Here is an 18,199-nt window from a genome sequence, read left to right as displayed (position 1 = left end):
AGGATTTCCCAGTCAAAATTAAAACCAAAATTAGGAAACGATTAACCAATCATCTGCCAAGCAATATGTCAAGATCTACAGCAACTTCCCTATACTAATGTGAATAAGATACAAAATATGGGATAAAATTAAGACTAATGACGGGAGTTTTGGTTTTTCAAATGTACCTTTATCAGCAACAATACAAAATACACTTAATTCACGGCTTTCATAGCGCATCAGTTCAGAGCCCGGGAAAGTTTCAGGGCTTCTTTCAATACTGAAGACACCCAATAGCTCTTGTATGTGGAGGAGTTACAGCCGCGAGACCCCTCGCTCTCCTTTATGGCCCCCTGCTAAGCTAATTGTGCTTTATTGCTTGATCAATTGTCTGGCCCGAGTGAAATGCACAATGGCGGTCAGATTTGCATAATGAGCTTGGCGTGCTGGAAGAAGATTGGGGGGCGGGCGGACACAAAAACTGCCCTCTTGGCAGGAAGTACAATCAATACTGGCCAGATGATGGGTTGCACTCTGACAGGGCCTAGTGTACTTTCAAAAAGAGAGTTAAAACACCCAGTCGAGTGGGAAAAGACACACAAAAAGGAGAGGGAGGGAATGGGAGAGAAGATGACCAGATTTATTGCCTTTTTTGGACATGGTACCTTGTAAAAATGTGAATATATATCAAAGAATCCTGTTAATACTATGTGATAAATTCACTGTACCATGGTACCACATTATCTTTCTGTTAGGACAAAATGAGAAATAGAAAGGATTTCTATGTTCACCCTCTAACCCTCCTGTAGCCATCTTAGTTTTGCCAGGAGAAGAGCTGATTGGGGCTCTGTCAATGGAGCCAATCCCCCTTCAGACCTCACATTGCTGGCATCGCTCCAGTTCCTGCTCCCCATGAAGCTCCATAATTACACCCTCCACAGGGAGGGGCTGGTGTTCATTGCAACCATGCAGCAGGGTTACAGAGTGGGAATTGCCCATTAACACTCTGGCACAGGACTGAATATACATACACACCCAGCTGCATCCTACAAAGCATTGGTGTAATGGATGCCAATTAACAGACACTTTAATGAGTGAGGCTGGGGTGAAATATAGAAGTCCTCCTCATAAAAAAGAGCAATGGTTACGAATCTCTCAAAAATTTAAAATGTGATAAATCTGTGATAAATGAGAATGTTCAGTAAAACTGCCAAAGAACAAAGTTAGAGCTAAGACAACATGTGGGATTTGGGGTGCACCAATCCACTTGGAAACAAAGTTGGGTTTACAAGGTACTGGGTTAACACAATGACTGATTCTAAGGGTGAACTAAGCACTGGATTTGTTAGTTTAATGCCATTAAATCTGGACGATATTTAGAATTTGGCCTTTGGTAGCAAGCAAACTAGAGTATATATCCACAAGCAGAATTGTACACCACTGGTTGAAGGTTTGGGGTCGGTGAGATTTTTATAAAATGTTTTTGACAGTCTCAAAATGTCCAATAAAGTCTCAAAATACACACCTACGGCTGAATTTATTGGATCAGATATTCAGTAAAACAGTAATATTGCTGTAATATTAACTGTTTTCTATTTTAATATATAAACTATTCATGTGATGGCAAAGTTGAATACAACAGTCATTACTTCAGTGTCAAATGATCCTTCAGAAATATTCTAATATGCTGATTTGGTGCTCCATAAACATTTCTTATCATTATCAATGTTGAAAACAGTTGTGCTGCTTGATGTTTTTGCAGAAAGAAACAGTGATACATTCAAGAATTCTTGAATGGAAAGTTCAACAGAACAGCAATTATTTGAGACAAGTCTTTTTTAACATTATAAATGTCTTTAAACGGTCACTTTTGATCAATTAAATGCATCCTTGCTGAATAACATTAAGAATTTTTTCTCAAAAAATGATAAAAAAATCTAACTGACCCCAAACTTTTAAATTCTGCTTTGTTTTTTCAGTGAAATTGCAGCCTATTATTGTGGCAAGCAGGGCCAGATTTATGCATAGGCATTTTTTTTACAATTACTATATAAATGTAATTTAAAATAAAACAGCTAAATAAAATAAATATTGTCTCTGTCGAATGGCAACCTTGTATCTCCCATATTTTGGAATTTTTATATTTTTCCCTTTTTTTTTATTTTTTTTATAAACGTTAAATGCATTGCTGCTGTTCCAGAAGCGCCACCTACTGTCGGAGAGTGAATTTACATTTTAATTTAGTCTGTGTAGTCTTTTTGTTTTGTGCAGGTGTGTCTTAATTTCACAAATCTAAGTCAGACTAGTTTTTGCTTTAAATCTTGAAATTATACAAATCTAATTTAAATCAAATACAAATGCTCATGCTACAAGTGTGTAGCATCTTTGGATCATGATTAAATTCCGTGGTTGCCTCTAAATTCAAATGGCAACAGATATTTTTTGTTTAAGGCCAGTTTGGCCTGTTATAGAGAAAATAAACAAATACATTTACTTGAAAAAATAAATAAATAAATAAATAACCAGCAACCGTTATCGGAATCGGCCAATGAAAAATCATGATCGGTGCATCCCTAGACAAAACACATATGTCTAACATTTGCTGGTCAAAAACTCCATTTGAGCTGGTTTTTGGTCAAAAGTTAATAATATAAATGTTTAATTTAAAAATACAGTACATAAATAGATTTTTGCCTATGTCACAATAAGAGGTAAACCTGGCCCTGGTGGTAAGCATTTCAGATAAATACACCCGTAAATTATGATTTTGAACCGAGAAAGAACCATAGAACTTTCTCCATCACCACTGTTCCCTTGTGCACGGCTCTTAAGGCCAATTTATACTTCTGTGTCGTAGGCTGTGTGATGCGCGCGTACCCTACGCCGTACCCTGACGCGCACCTCTCCAAAAATGTAACAACGTGTCAATTCTACGCGGGCCGCATTGGTTGATTGGTTGGTCTGCCAGAACCCCTCCCTCAGGTCAATAAATTAATTTAAAAAATCTGTGATAGGAGTGTGTGTCCAGAAATGGGATGATAGTTTAATCCTTACATCTGCTATATAACACAATATTTTGTAGTGCAGAGATTCTTTATGTTAGTAAATAAAAACATAGATCCGCTGAGTATAGTTTATTTATTTTCTCATTAAAACCAAAGATGTTAATCAGTGATTGTATATCAAGAACAGGGACACATCACAATGGGTGCATTTTGTTTTGCGATTTCAACGGAACTAATAAAGTCTCCGCAACAGCAATCGATTGAAGCGCTCGTCAGCACGAACCACCGATACTGAAAACAGCGCCATGAGCACTCTGCATGATTTCCAAAACGCATTCCAGCGCCAGATCGCCTCTTATGTAACTCCACTAATCAACTAGAGATGCTTAATTTGTATTAGATACAACAACTCAAGCCGCAAGAAAAGCCGCTATCTGCCGCCATCACTGCTGCTGATACTTAGGGTGCGTCTCAATCAGCTCCCTAGTTCAGTAGTCAGGGCACTGATCAGGGAGTCAGCCCACTGAATTATGTGCTGATCAGTGCCCTGACTACTGAACCAGGGAGCTGATTGAGACCCATGCAATGACAATGTAAACAAGCCGCTTCTTCTTCGGCTTTTGCATTGATACTGTGGGTTACCATCAACATGCCCGTGGACACTGCCTCCTAGCGGTCTGCATGTGTAATTGCACATTGACGCGGACAACAACGCAGAAGTATAAATGAAAACCAACACGGAACTTGCGGCGTAGAGGATACGGCGTAGGTCCGACGCAGAAGTATAAATCAGCCTTTAGCACAAGGGTAAAACAAAAAACAAACAAATAAACAAAACTGCAAACCTTTCGTGGCTTGAGCTTGTCTTGCAGGTCGTACTGGCCAATGCCTTTGTAGCTAATCCCCAACCACCACGGTATGCCCTGTTTGTCCTGTCAAAGAAAAGGTAATTACTTTTTTGCTTTTGACTGGGATGGTAGAGAACAAAAAAAGATCAAATGGGTCCAACCAACACAGCCATTCACAAACAGTAGCAGCTATTTAAACAACACTGTTTGATCTCCAGAGACATTTCTAATGAACTAAGCACAATTATAACTATACCACACACATTTTACTACTGGATAATTATTTAACCAACCATAAATCAAGTTAAAGACATACTAATTATGGCAGCTTCAGTATTTATAATGTCTAGCTTTGTATGTCCTAAAATACCACATGATAAATCAAACCACACACCTTCACTTTGTAGTAATGAACTCCATATGCAGGCAAGGACTCAACTAAGGTCATATACCTGTTGATTAAAGTTACAACAGTCCAGTAAATGACAGTATAGCACAGAAAGTTAATAAGATAGTGTTTCAGACAAAAACAACAAGGATGAACAACATTTTAACCCTAGTTAATCATTTATAATGTATCACTGACAGTAGTCCTACAAACTCCTGGTGCTATCACAGCGAGGGACAATGTCAATATATCAATCCAGGAGCACAAATCAAGCTGACAGAAATGACCTTGTCTCATCCCAATGAGCTAAGAATAAAGTGGGACAGTGTGATTAGGCCGGTTGAAAACAGTCACTTTCAGTAATGTGGTCTAATTAATTACACAGTTTCACCCTTCCACAAACAACGGTGCAGCAGTTATCAGAGGCAGGGCAACAGGCTCAGACTCGCAGTTCCTGTATCTACAGTACATTCTTTGAGGTCCTTTATGTCAGGCATATCAATTATTAGTGTGCTTACCGTACGATAGCCTGTCCACGACTGAGTCCTTTTAGCTTCTTATAATGCTCGATTACTTTATCTTCACTAGGGAGCAAAAGAGAGAAACGTTACCATCCGCACAATTGCAACAAATAGTAATTGAGCATGAGACCAATACATGAATGTGCCATTTAAAATGATGTGGCTAGTCAGACTATTAACTAGTCAGATATTACACCAGGTCCACCCATGTGTGAAATGCCATCTGGCTGGCTGTCCTGTGACACACACTGTTTGTGGCAATAATCCTAATAACCGGTTCCTCAAACAGACACACACACATGCTGTAAGTATTAATATGAAACAACAAAAAGGAAATTAATATGACTGATGCACTAAAATTACAATATATAGACAATTTTTATGCATAACCTAACACAGCTGCTTATGCACTCACTCGCACAGCTGCCTCTTAAACACTTGCACTAACGCACAGCTGTTTCCTAACATACTCATTCCCACTCACACACTTCAATAATTGCTGTCTGTTAACTGGTTTTCTGTCTTACTGCTCCCCACACTCAATACCCATTGATTAAAGCTGCCACATCAATCCCTTTAAGGTGGTAGACTTCAACATCTAGACGTCTAGGGTTACAGTAGCCAGAGGGAAGGCATCATTAACAAGCAAGTTAATTAACAAGGTTTGAAATAAACAGGCTACAGCTTGCACACTACAACCTGGCTACACTAAAGCCTTTGAGTTTCAAGACTCCGATAACACACACTTATTCACACTTATGGAATATGTGGGTTTTAGACACTGAATAATGTTATTAAAAATATGATCGAGATGGATACAATCAAGTCTGGCCTATAATTTCCTACTGAATATTGCATTTCACTCTGAAAAATGTCATATTACATGTTACCGTCCTTTATTACAGAAACAAAAATGCAGTCTTACCAGAATGCTAATGATGGGTGCTCCTTCAAAACCGCAGTGGGGAAAGCTGGAAGCTTTTTTAAGTCTGATCTTGTGCTTTCATCACTAAAAGATTGAAAAACAAAAACATCATTAATTGTGTTCAAATGAAATGCGTCATAAATGTGTAATAGGTGGCCTAGCCAAATATATGCAAGTGCATAAAACACTAAACATGGAAGTACAATTTATTAAAAAATATTTACTGACAATTTCATTTTGAACATATTTTCCAAAACATACCCTTAAAAACTCATTACCGCAACAGTCTGAAAATGTCAATACCATTAGGAAAGCTAATACACTTTCTTATTTTAAAAATGACTTTGATTTATGTCTCTCATTACTGAAACACCTTTTCGCAATTTACAACCTAATATTTTCATACATTTCAATAGGTTTTCATTTCATTAGATTGTATTGAAAGTTTAAAAACTTGAAATTTCCAAACTGATGAGGCAAATCTGAAAGAATATAATGTATAGAGATTCTGTAAACGCCAGTCTTGTTTGGCCAAACCAAGGTGTGATTTAAGAGATAATGTTTGCTTGAGGAGAGCTGGTTTTTATTCTTTTGAAAATGACACCGATTGACTGATGTTTGCATATTTATTTTAGAGGTCTTTGATGTTTGGAGAGCACATGCTGTTTTTTTATTATCTTTCATCCTCATGCTGGAATTCCTTTTCAGATAGATGGCCTTCCTATTGCAAACAGCTCACAACTCTTACACTTACACACTTCAGTGTTTAAATTACAAATCATTACGAGACATGCATTTTTTTCTATTCTTCAACTACAAAAATCTTGGCTTGACTTTTTATAGTCACTCAGAGCCTATATTTAAAGATTAGATGTAAAACTGAGACTTCCAATGTAAAGTTTCAAATTTAAGCTGAAGTAAGTGATGAATGATGCAGTACTTGAGCTAATAGCATCTTATCTCAGTGGAGAGAGTGTGATATACTTCAATGTCAAAGTTTGTTACCTGAATATACAGTTATAGCATTTCAATTGCAAAGCTTGTTTAAAGCCGTATGATTCCTTTTGAACACAAAGCATGTAATTTAATGGACAAATGGAATTTTAGTGCATTAATAAACATGTCTTCTGTGCTGAATCGAAGAAAGAAAGTCATACAGGTTTGAAATGGCGTGGGGGGTGAGTAAACAATGAAATAATTTCTATTTAATTTTTGCAATAACCATCCCTTTAAGGGCTTAGAAGGCTACATATTTAACTATAACAAAAGCTACACAAAAAGTGTAACTGGCACCATTATGATGGCGCCAGTTAGGACACAACACCTGAATTCATAAAACAGGACAGCAGTGTTATAGAAAACCCCCCATGTCATGCGCTTCCAGACATCTGATCTGCTCTAGCAAGCTCTGATCTGATCTTTTCCAAAAAACACTTTGAGGGTGAAGTGGGCGATATTGTTTTTACAGGAAGGAATTACTTAGAAAACAAAGGAGCAAGAACTGATCTAAATGTGCAGAACACTTTAAAAACATAACATCTGAGTCAGAATACTTTGAAAATGAATAGAAAACAAAAGGAAACAGGTTACAGAATTGATAACATAAAACCTCTCTAGCCCTGCTTATCAGCCCATTAATACCTTGCTCGACTAAGCACCACTATATTCCCTGGCGCTCTTCCCTTTCCAAGCCAGTTGGTTCTGCAGTTCAGCGATTTATGATAAGTTTGAAGGTATAAATCTAGCAGGCTGGGTTGATGATGTGGTAAAATACCGTAAGCTGGTGCCCTGAGACTGCAATGCCTTGTCAGCAATCTGGAATTCATTATGCTGTCTGTACTATCAAAGAGTTGGCAAGGAAGGGCGGGCAAACGCTTAACCCAGCACAAGCAACGCATGGAGGAGTTAGAGCCATGTGTCAGCTTTTTCAAGAATACGTGCCCGCCCACTTTTTCTGTGGTGTTGGTTCCGGAAGTATTTTTTTCATTTATTTTTCCTATAGAGAGTCTTAAAGCCTTATAAGCATGAACCAAGTAAACCAGCTCTGAGGTGAATCACAACATTACCAACCTGTACTCAAAGCTCAAAACTATGTAAAAACTGGACAAAAGACCAAAGTAGAAGAATGTGTACTTGACTGCTTTAAGGATCGGGAATACTTTATTTTCCACGCTCTGCTCCGTCTCACGCACGTCGTGTCTGCACAGCTTTCAAAATATACTCAAATCACAGATGAGCGCGGATGGACAAGTTCGACACATGCGCACAAAAATTGGGCGGCATACAGATAGTGTGCGCGGATCCTTGTGATAACGGAAAGTGCGTTACATGGACATTGCACAGACGGCCGAAGTATACTATAGGGTTTAGTGAGGGGAATAACTATTTTCCCTCACTACTGATGCATTGCGAGTGACAATCAAATTAAAAACTACAGAGAAATATTTAACTATTCATTTAAAGTTGTTGTTCAGCTGTTAAACCCTATTATTTTCAAAATATTTTGAAATTATGCGAATGGACGGCTTCAATAAAAGCATATAACACTGATTAACAACCTTTAACCCACAGTAGCTCTATTTTTAAAGGTTTAAAAGTTATCGTTAAAAACAAATTTAATTTCCCTATGGAGAAAATTAATTGAGTTTTTACTTCAGTCATTTGATGGTAACGTCCCTTGAACCGAATGTGAGTTTTGCTTAGAATTCAGGTTTAACAGGATTCAAGGATTATCATAATAGTATTTAAAAATATAAAAGTGATTATCTTTCCATAATATTATCTCTAAAGACCTAGGACATATGGGGAGGGGGTCGTGTAGGAAGAACCCCTGCCTGGTTGCTCCTGACATAAACTGCAGACAGATGACATCAGTATCCTGCATGACGCCCTATGTCTGCCAACGGGAGATGTCTCCACTCCCTTTCCACTAACATCTATGCAGTCTTAACAGAGCAGAGGAGGAGTAGTAGGTTTATATGAAGAGAGGTGGGGGTCTTCTAGCTTCCTACATAAACTTAAAGCCCTAGGCCTCCAAATGCAACTGCTCTGGCTTTATGAGATCTGGGAGCCTTCATCCACATGAAATAACAGGAATTAGAGGAAGAGATGGTCTAAGGGTTTGCTGCATGTGAAGCCCACTTAAACTATAAGAGGATGCTATCAGTAATGATACACTGCTACCAGAACTGCTTAATTATAAATAGTGAAGAGCATGTCAGGCATAAAAATGTACTAACATGACCCACCAATATCTTTAACCAAGAACTTAAAATTGGCAATAAACTACCATTTTAAAAGTTTGGGGTAGGCAAAAGGTAAGAGTTTTTTTGAAAAAAAAGTAGTATCTTATTCTCACCAAGGCTGCATTTATTTGATAAAAAATACAGTAAAACAGTAACATTGTAAAATATTGTAACAATGTAAACTAAACATTTTCTATAAAAAATTTTTAAAGTAATTTATTCCTGTGATGGCCAAGCTAAATTTTAGCAGCCATTACTCCCTTGTCACATGATTCATCTAATATGCTCTAAAAAAAATTCTTATGATCAATATTGAAAACAGTTGTGCTGCTTAATATTTTTGTGGAAACTATGACTTCATGATACTGTTTTTTCAGGATTCTTTGATGAAAAAAAAGTTAAAATAACAGCCTTTATTTTAAATAAAAATCCTTTGTAACCTTGCTGAATAAAATGATTTAAAATATGTATGTATGTATGTATGTATGCATGTATGTATATATATGTATATAAAATATGCCATATGCCACTTGTGCACTCTAACCTCTCATTTTCCTGACATGCCCTTTCAATACGGCCCTTCCTGTCCATTTTAACAGAAGCATGTCGACACAGACAAAAACAAAACAAAGCTTGTCAAGCCATTTCACGAGACATATAACAAGTTCCCAACTGCTAAACAAAAGCAGTCGTTGTTGCAAGGTAAACATTTTCAGAGTAAAAGCGGCTGTTTGCACACCTCTGTTCTCACTCTGCTTAACAGTGGACAAGCTCTGTTTTCCAATAATGAATAATGCAAGGCTACTGAGAAAGAGTGAACAACACATGTTCAAACCTTGCTGACCAATTCACCCATTTCATTTGTTAGTGTTATGTTAACAGATTGCTTTATCCCTGTGCATCCCATTCACTGCCTCAAGTACATGTTAACAGAAAAGATGAAGAATTCCATTACTCACAACAACTAATCATTTGGAGTAAACCTCCTGAAAATTTATGAAGGGAGAACTAGGTAATATGCCAACTGGTATGGTGACTGTAGAAATGTGCTTAGAAAGTGGGCAACATTTATAAACAACAAAAAGCTCTGAACTGAATTATGCTGTCGTGTATGAAATGCAAATGCAAAGGGTCATTTTTTAAAGTTTAAGTCCAGAAATATCCAAGCTAGACATATATACATCACATATATTGACTGCCAGTTGTACTCACACATTAAAAGTTTATTTTGGAAATGATCAACTTGGGCTGGATTCACAACAAAGCATTGAGGCACACAACCTAAACATTAACTTAAAAAGCTTACTTTTAGTTAGATCTAACTCGCAAAAACACAATTCCACCACCAGGTTGGATGGACACTAATTTTAGCAATAAAAATAAAAAAAATAAAATTTTTATTTTGCAATTATTTTTTAAGGTATAATGTAATTTTTAATCAATCAAGACACCGGTGCCAGAAGTGTGGCAACTTTTTTTCCATTTCACATTTGGTCTGACATGGAATTGACTTTTGATTGAGTTATGAATGCTATGTAATGTACAGCAGTAATAAAAGTTCAATATCTGAAAAGATTAGCTTTGTAACCCCTACGCCTGTTACTTGCTGTTGATTAATGGTCTCTATCAAATTTTATAAGACTAAACTGTGAGAACAGGAAGCTTAAAGGGCATTCTTCTTTCAGACGAAAAAAATCTGAGTTATATTACAAAAGTCCAGGCAAATCCAAGCATTAGAATTGGATTCATAGTTGCTCTGTTTTTGAAGTCCATAAATAGTGCATCTGCCCATCAAATAACATGCTCCACACGGCTCTGGGGTGTTAATAAAGGCCTTCTGAAGCGAATCGATGCGTTTGTGTAAGAAAAATATACATATTTAAAACTTTATCAAGTAAACTCTCGGCCGACCGCCTTCCCCGTTCAATTTATGGAAAAATTGTTGAAAGTCCCCCTGCCAATCGAAAGACTAACGCGACCAGGTCCGCTCGTCATGATGTCACGTACACATCTTGAGTTTCACTTTCAACTTTCAACACTTTTCCACGGAAGGCGGTTGGCCGAAAGTTTACTTGATAAAGTTTTAAATATGGATATTTTTCTTACACAAACGCGTCGATTCGCTTGAACCCTAACCCTAACTATCCCTTTAAGCTATGGCGAGAGTAATCCCAATTTCAAACATAACCTTTTTGATTCCAACAAATACCAAATATATCAGTAAACATAAATACAGTGTGTACAGTGATGCTAAAAGTACTTGTAAACTTCAGCCACACTCAATGTACATGCTCAGAAAATAAATAAATAAATAAATAATAATATGCTCACAAATGATCCTTAATCTCATCTCTCATCTCATTTTCTGTGAACCACCTGGTTTCAAGGTCATTTTAGTGGATTAAAGTTTCCCTTAAGTTCACACAGGTGTCCTAGCAGGTGTATGTTTACGTTGGACAACCAGAAAGTATTTTACTTTTGCTAGGTGATAGCCTATAGCCTATGATAAATAAACTTTTACTAGAGTTTTTGTCTTAATTTGAACAATATATATAAATTTAAAACAAAAAAATCTTTATAAACATTATATATATATATATATATATATATATATATATATATATATATATATATATATATATATATATATATATATATATATATAGAGAGAGAGAGAGAGAGAGAGAGAGAGAGAGAGAGAGAGAGAGAGAGAGAGAGAGAGAGAGAGAGAGAGAGAGAGAGAGATGGACAGACAGACAGATAGTCTAATGTCTAACAAGATCTCAAGTGTTCTCTTACCTTGTGTAGTCTCCGTTTGCCTCCTAAACAAAAAGACAAAAGTTGTAGATTAATCATTTCAGACTGAACCTTTATTCATGCTTGAGTCTTGAGTCAATGCGGTAAGAAGCTTAACTCCAGCGTGGGTTTACTACAGACCACACGTCTCTAAATTTTGTATTAGACATTTGCCAATTAATGAAAAGTTGATATATTTACAGTTAAGTTGCACCCTAAGCACTTCAACGCAGTGACGCACAAATGCAAACGTGCAACGAAGGAACGTCGTTTTATACTAGTTAAGCAAAACATAAATACAAATTATGCCGTAAAAAAAACCTAGACATACAGCAGTACGCATGTCGTTGTAACGGGTTTAGTTATAAAGCAGCGTAAAATTAGTTCAGGAGATAACGTTACACATTGCGTATGAAAATGACTCGCAGCAAGTCTGTCAAAACTAACCCAGAGAACTCAAATTCTCACTTACCTGAACAGTGTATGCAGCTAACTTCAAAACGATCTCACTCTCCACTTCAATGTTTTCCTGTAGGTTTTAAAAAAGGAAGGAGTACAAAATTATTAAATCGCTTTACTCGTATGGATTTAGGCAGACACGCCGAATCTAACTATTTATCCCACCAACCGTTTCCAGTTCCACACACAGGTTCCACTGTGGACGATACCATCTTTGTAAAAAGACAGGGTGTCTGTCCAAAAGTAATCTAAGTATCCACCTTGCACGCGGTGTATCATTACACGACTAAAAAATTATAACGATAATACATGAATTTAGCATAAAAAAAAATAAAAGACACCAATATATTCAGAATGACTGTAGTACATAACTTGGACCACCCCAGGATGACATGGTACAGTCTGAGAGCAGGTTCAGCGCTCGAGTTTCAACGTGCATAAAATAAGTTACTGGTGTCTCGCGAACGCAAATCATTATTTAAAAAAAACTTTATGGATTAAAAATGTTTTCACCACACGATCGAGCAGGGGTAATTTTAAATAAAAGTCTAAAGAAGTTTATGGCTGTAGTACTACAGTTACAAGACAGTCAACATGGGGTCGCTGTACAGCAACGAGCGAAATCCCTCAAGCACTCAATCACGCCATTTGCAGCGCCCCATCACACCATTCTCTGTTACAAAGAACGGATTAATAGCAATATTGCTAAATAACTAATTCATTCTGTAATCACGATTAACCTCACCTAATATTTTTAAAATATATTTGATATTGTAATACATAACTTCACATAGAATTTGTTCAATTTTTACTAAGTAGCTAAGTACTATGAATAAAGGACAGTATAGAATATAAACAAAATTGCTACTGAATCACTATTAAATACAATTGTTTTCTCTGGGGATGAAATGTGTAATTATAGCCATTCAACATTCAAGACTATATATTTTTTTTAAACATTAAATAGGCTTTAAAAATATAACTTTTATCTTAAGAGAGCTTAAGACAATCTTTGCATAAACCCATTATATTAAATGTCACATGTAGTTCTTTTTTTCTTTATTTTGAACCATATAACCATATTACATAAGTTATTATTACATACAGCAACATTTTACATACCAGTGACGTTTCACAATTCTAGATTCTTAAACCTCAACAAAAAATACTAGCCGTACCAATATAAAGTCCACACATTTTTAATGTAAACAACTGTTGAATACTCATTAAATGTTTAGGCATTAAACCTTAAACTGCAGCGATATGCACAGAATTACAGACAAAACCTTAAAAATTTCTTAAATGTCCATATTTATTCCCATATACAGAAAGGAGATGTAAACAATTATATCTGTGTCAAAGATGAGTGAATAGTAAACACCAATAGGGTTCAGCGTCACACTGAATACACCCACTTGCTTCAAAACTGCTCCAGTAACAAATCATTAGTATTTTCCACCTAATTTTTGTGTAAATTGTAACATTTATTATTTTGTTACAGTGGAGAGCATCAAAAAGCAGCATAAAATAGTAAAAATACGTATATGATTATTTCTGGAATAAGCCTATGTAATAGTTTTTTATTTAGACTGTCTGTCAGAGCAAGCTAAATTCATACTACCTTTCTTTCTTTATCAAATGTGTTAGGTTGAGTTAGTTTTTGGTTCAATAATGGCCTTTACAGTTGACAGAGGCTACAGAGGAACCAGCCAACCCAGCAGTACCCTGCTGTGTCAGGGCTGTCATCTGTAAATGCCCGTAATCAAAAAGAACTTAATGGAAGCCACCTGCCAAGCTCTTTTAAAGCCTCACAAAAGAAAGAGGGAAAAATCATCCACGGACAATTGATGTAAAAAACATAACACAACAGCAATGAATTATTCTATTGACTTTTAGCATGCATTGCACTACAAAATAACTGTAAATGACTTCAAGAGAATTGTAATCTTTAATAGATTTCTGATGTTTTGATCTGTGACATGATTTTAATACTTGGATCACTTACATTGTAGACAGATATCTTAGCATTCCGGAAAAACAGTTCGACAGTGGTAGCGTCTTTCAAATATGCAACACTCTCGATGTAAAACCTACAGAAAACAGCGACAATCAATGAGAAACATTAATTAACTCCTATAATAAAACGAAACTAACAATCATCGCATATAAAGAGAATCAAATATAAAGTGATACAAAGAGATATGAATGACAAAATTATTATTTTGTCTCCTATGTATGTTTTTGCTTTTGCATGTTGAAGTTGCACCAGCATGCCTCATGTTGTGCTAGTGGCGCCCCCTATTGGTTAGCCAGTGGACATGCAAATGAGTGAATCCGAACTAACCTGACTTGGAATTTGAGATCAAGTGGTCCAGTCTTTTTGGAAAAGTCATGATCCAGCACCCTGCGATCCAGTTGAAGCCAGTTTGTTTGACCCCTGATGAATGGCAATAAGTCTAATTGAATACTTGGGTAAAATCACATAAGAAACATACGCATCTACTATAATGAAGTCTTTGAAAGTCTTGTGAGAACTATTCATGGTTGTACATAATTAAACCTCACATGTTGTGTATGATCCTATATGTCCTTTGTTTGACTGAATGAATGATCAAAAGCAAGCATTTAAAAAAAATCATAAATAACAGTAGGCTCCTTGTAAAAGGGGAATTACCTCTGAAGCCCCATCTAAGCCTTTTGTTTGAAAGCATGTGATGAGACTTATAGTAGTTAGAAGTCCAGTTATTACTTGAGGGTGTCTGGCTAATGATATTATGTAATGTACAGTGATTAAATGCTAGTTTAATATTGTAATCAAAGATCTACTAGGGGAGTCTTTGTATCAAGTTGTGAAGTAGAGATAACAAGCAAGTCTTTCTATACAATGACAACAAATCACTTCACTAACTTACCTCTCATCAGTGAAGGAGATTCCAAAATATTCTTTCTCTTTCAGGTTGAAATGTGAAGAAACCAGATCCAGGAGATCTCGGGACAACAGTTTTGGCTGTATTAGGGAAAACAGGCATTACTGTTAATGACGTGTCTGTTTTTTATCTATGAGTTTTGTGTGGTGAGTTAGCTTTACCTGGACCAGCAGTTCCAGCTGCCTGTCATCTAGCAGGAGCACCTGACACAGCCGGCCCTCCGTCATCTGGCGGAGTCAAACACACATCCAATTAGTCTTAATATTCAATATCTGTTTATTCACATAAATATAGTCATGGATAAAATAGTGTGCAACAAGAGTTTGGACTCAGAAAGAGATGAATATATTCAGCAAGGATGCATTAAATTGATCAAAAGTGACAGTAAATACATCTATTATGTTACAATAAATGCTGTTTTTGAACTTTTTATTTAAATCAAAGGATCCCAAAAAATGTATCATGGTTTCCATGTTTTTTTTCCTGAAGGATCATGTGATACTAAAGACTGGATTAATGGCTGCTGATAATTCAACTTTGCCATCACAGGAATACATAATATTTTAAAATATATTAAAATAGAAAATAGCTATTTCACACTATAATAATATTTCAAAATATTCAAGTTTTTACTGTTTCTTTTTCTTTCAAATAAATCCAGCCTTGGTGACTGTAAAATACTTCTTTAATAAATTTAAAACCGTTTACCAAATCCAAACTTTTGAAAGGAAGTGTTTTTAACATTTTTATTAACACTGTATGTTTGTGTAAGTGCATGTAGTATTTTTAACATACTCTTCCATGACCTCTAATACAGATTTAGACACCATCATAACCTACTGCTATACTTATAAATACTAAATCTAATGATGTGAGGAGAGTGTGTCCTCTGATACTGGGTTAATAAATTGGATTGTTTTTCCCATTGGGAAGATTGATCTCTGTGTACAGTCAGCTGGATTTAGATGCTATCTTGGCAGGGTGACTTTAGCATTTAGCATTCAACAAAGTCAGAGAAAACATAATAATTGTATTATTATGTACAGAATCTTTATTCTTAGTATACTACATATTAACTGAAGTACTAATTATGTATGAACCTATTTAGAGAGTAGCATTTGAATTAGAATGGGAGAGTGGAGAAAACACACACACACACACAGAGAGAGAGAGAGAGAGAGAGAGAGAGAGAGAGAGAGAGAGAGAGAGAGAGAGAGAGAGAGAGAGAGAGAGAGAGAGAGAGAGAGAGAGAGAGAGAGAGAGAGAGAGAGAGAGAGAGAGAGAGAGAGAGAGAGAGAGAGAGAGAGAGAGAGAGAGAGAGAGAGCACGAAAGGGGTTATCATTTCAATAAACTCAAAAATAAAACAAAAAAATAAACTCTGCTGCCTTCGGAGGATGCATTCTAAGGTAGGAAGGCATCAATGCATCTAAATCCAATGTTAGCTTAACTTCCTGGGTTCTCAATACTCAAATAGATGCTTCCTCGTTTCCTCGCTCCTCCGTCCTCCAGTATGCCACCCGGAAACTGATCGAACTCAGCTATCTTGAAGGGCATCTCATCTTTAATTGCACTGCGAGGAATGAGGAGTGAGGAAGCTTCCTGAGGAGCCATATGCGAGGATACACAGGTGTATCTATACCTCGCATCCTAAGGGGGTGGAGCTAAGACGCAAGGAAAGGAAATGAGGATGCACAAATATTACGCAATATGTCTCCGGAGATACCTTCATATGATTGATTTTTGAAGGAAGGCTAGCTGTATCATTCGCTGCCTCTGATATCCCGCAATCTTGTGCTTTCCATTCTGTGACAGTAGAGCTAAAAAATGTAAATGGCTTCTGAAAGTTATAAAATTATAAAAGACTGTAAAAATGCTACGGTTAAAAACAGTTTTCTGGTTAACAGAAAGTTTCAGCACTATATACAGTTTTTGGAAGTGAAAAAGAACAAGTCGTTGTGTAATTTACAGTGAAAAACCGTCAATTGACATTCCCAGAATTCCCTGCGTGACACTTCACATTTGATGTATTTTCGTTGAAATAACTATGTTTCTTCTTATTTTTCTTACTTTTTTCTAATCAGTTATACATTGGGGTTTTATGTTACATTTTAATGTTGTTAAATTCATGTTTATTGCATTTTTTATATTTCATGCATGTTACCATGATGGTGTTTAGTGTTTGTGTGAATGAGACTGTGCACATTCTATATATTAGTATTATCCTCCTAAAGTCTACTTGTGATGAGCTTTTAATCATCATGCGACTCTCATCACCACTGTGATTGGTGGTTGTCAGTATATATCAAAGTTACATAACAGATATTAGTATTTCAATAGATTAGTAATTTAATATTATTTCAGTTAATGAAATATGGTTATTTACTGACTATAAATTTAACTTAAATCTTTAAAACCTAAAATGTAGCTACCATATTTTTTATGGTAAAGTTCTGCCGTTTTTTTACCGTAAACTTTACCGAAAATTTTACTACTATTGTAGTAATTAAATATTTGCTTAGTTATCACCAAAGCTCACTCTATTTTGCTGTAGATCATTAAAACGTTACGTTGCCTCAGAAGTCAGTCCGAAGTCAGTCCGAAATCAGTTTCTGACGTACCTTCGTATGCAAACACTGCCTACAAAGTCATTGCCTGATAAGGCAGCGATGAAACTCCCGTCTGAGTTTTCAGACGTAGCCAATGTGAGAGAGAGTGACTGATGCAAACATGAACTTGTAAGGAAGGACACATTGTTCCCTTCACCATGTCCAATACAACACTTACATTTATTTTTGTGCTTTACCTCATTCATTCTTACACAATGGCTGTGCTGCTACATAGCTGCAAGCCCAAGACTGAGCCCTAATATAATTTAATATAATATAAGTGAATTATAGTCATGTGAAATTGCACACTGCAAATATTTTCATCGTTGAAAGCTGTCCCCTGATAAGCTTTATCATAATAAAACTAGAATTATGTATAATCAATCTGCCCTGTTATCTCTAATACTACAGTAAATCAATTGCAAAATTAATAACACACATTACAACAGCGATGAGACTGGGGATTCAACATGGAGCATGCATGAATTCTGCTTAATTA

The 18,199-nt window shown here is 36.2% G+C and overlaps 1 protein-coding gene across 5 annotated transcripts in view; it reads right to left on the bottom strand.

Annotated features, from left to right (window-relative positions):
• Window positions 1-18,199, bottom strand: part of frmd4ba (FERM domain containing 4Ba) — a 58,439-nt gene that overhangs the window by 15,303 nt on the left and 24,937 nt on the right. For all 5 annotated transcript variants that reach the window (XM_079841212.1, XM_079841213.1, XM_079841215.1 and 2 more), the window contains exons 2-11: window positions 15,255-15,320; window positions 15,079-15,173; window positions 14,511-14,603; window positions 14,172-14,256; window positions 12,180-12,236; window positions 11,711-11,733; window positions 5,667-5,750; window positions 4,739-4,804; window positions 4,227-4,284; window positions 3,830-3,916 (exon numbers count right to left, since the gene is read on the bottom strand). In XM_079841212.1, the coding sequence (XP_079697338.1) occupies window positions 3,830-3,916; window positions 4,227-4,284; window positions 4,739-4,804; window positions 5,667-5,750; window positions 11,711-11,733; window positions 12,180-12,236; window positions 14,172-14,256; window positions 14,511-14,603; window positions 15,079-15,173; window positions 15,255-15,320 (714 nt within the window). The remainder of the gene's footprint in view (window positions 1-3,829; window positions 3,917-4,226; window positions 4,285-4,738; window positions 4,805-5,666; window positions 5,751-11,710; window positions 11,734-12,179; window positions 12,237-14,171; window positions 14,257-14,510; window positions 14,604-15,078; window positions 15,174-15,254; window positions 15,321-18,199) is intronic.

Source organism: Gobio gobio (genome assembly GCF_949357685.1).
Source record: "Gobio gobio genome assembly, chromosome: 17".
Classification (NCBI taxonomy): domain Eukaryota; kingdom Metazoa; phylum Chordata; class Actinopteri; order Cypriniformes; family Gobionidae; genus Gobio; species Gobio gobio.
Note: the sequence above shows the minus strand (reverse complement) of the source record. Positions and strands in the feature narration are given on the sequence as shown.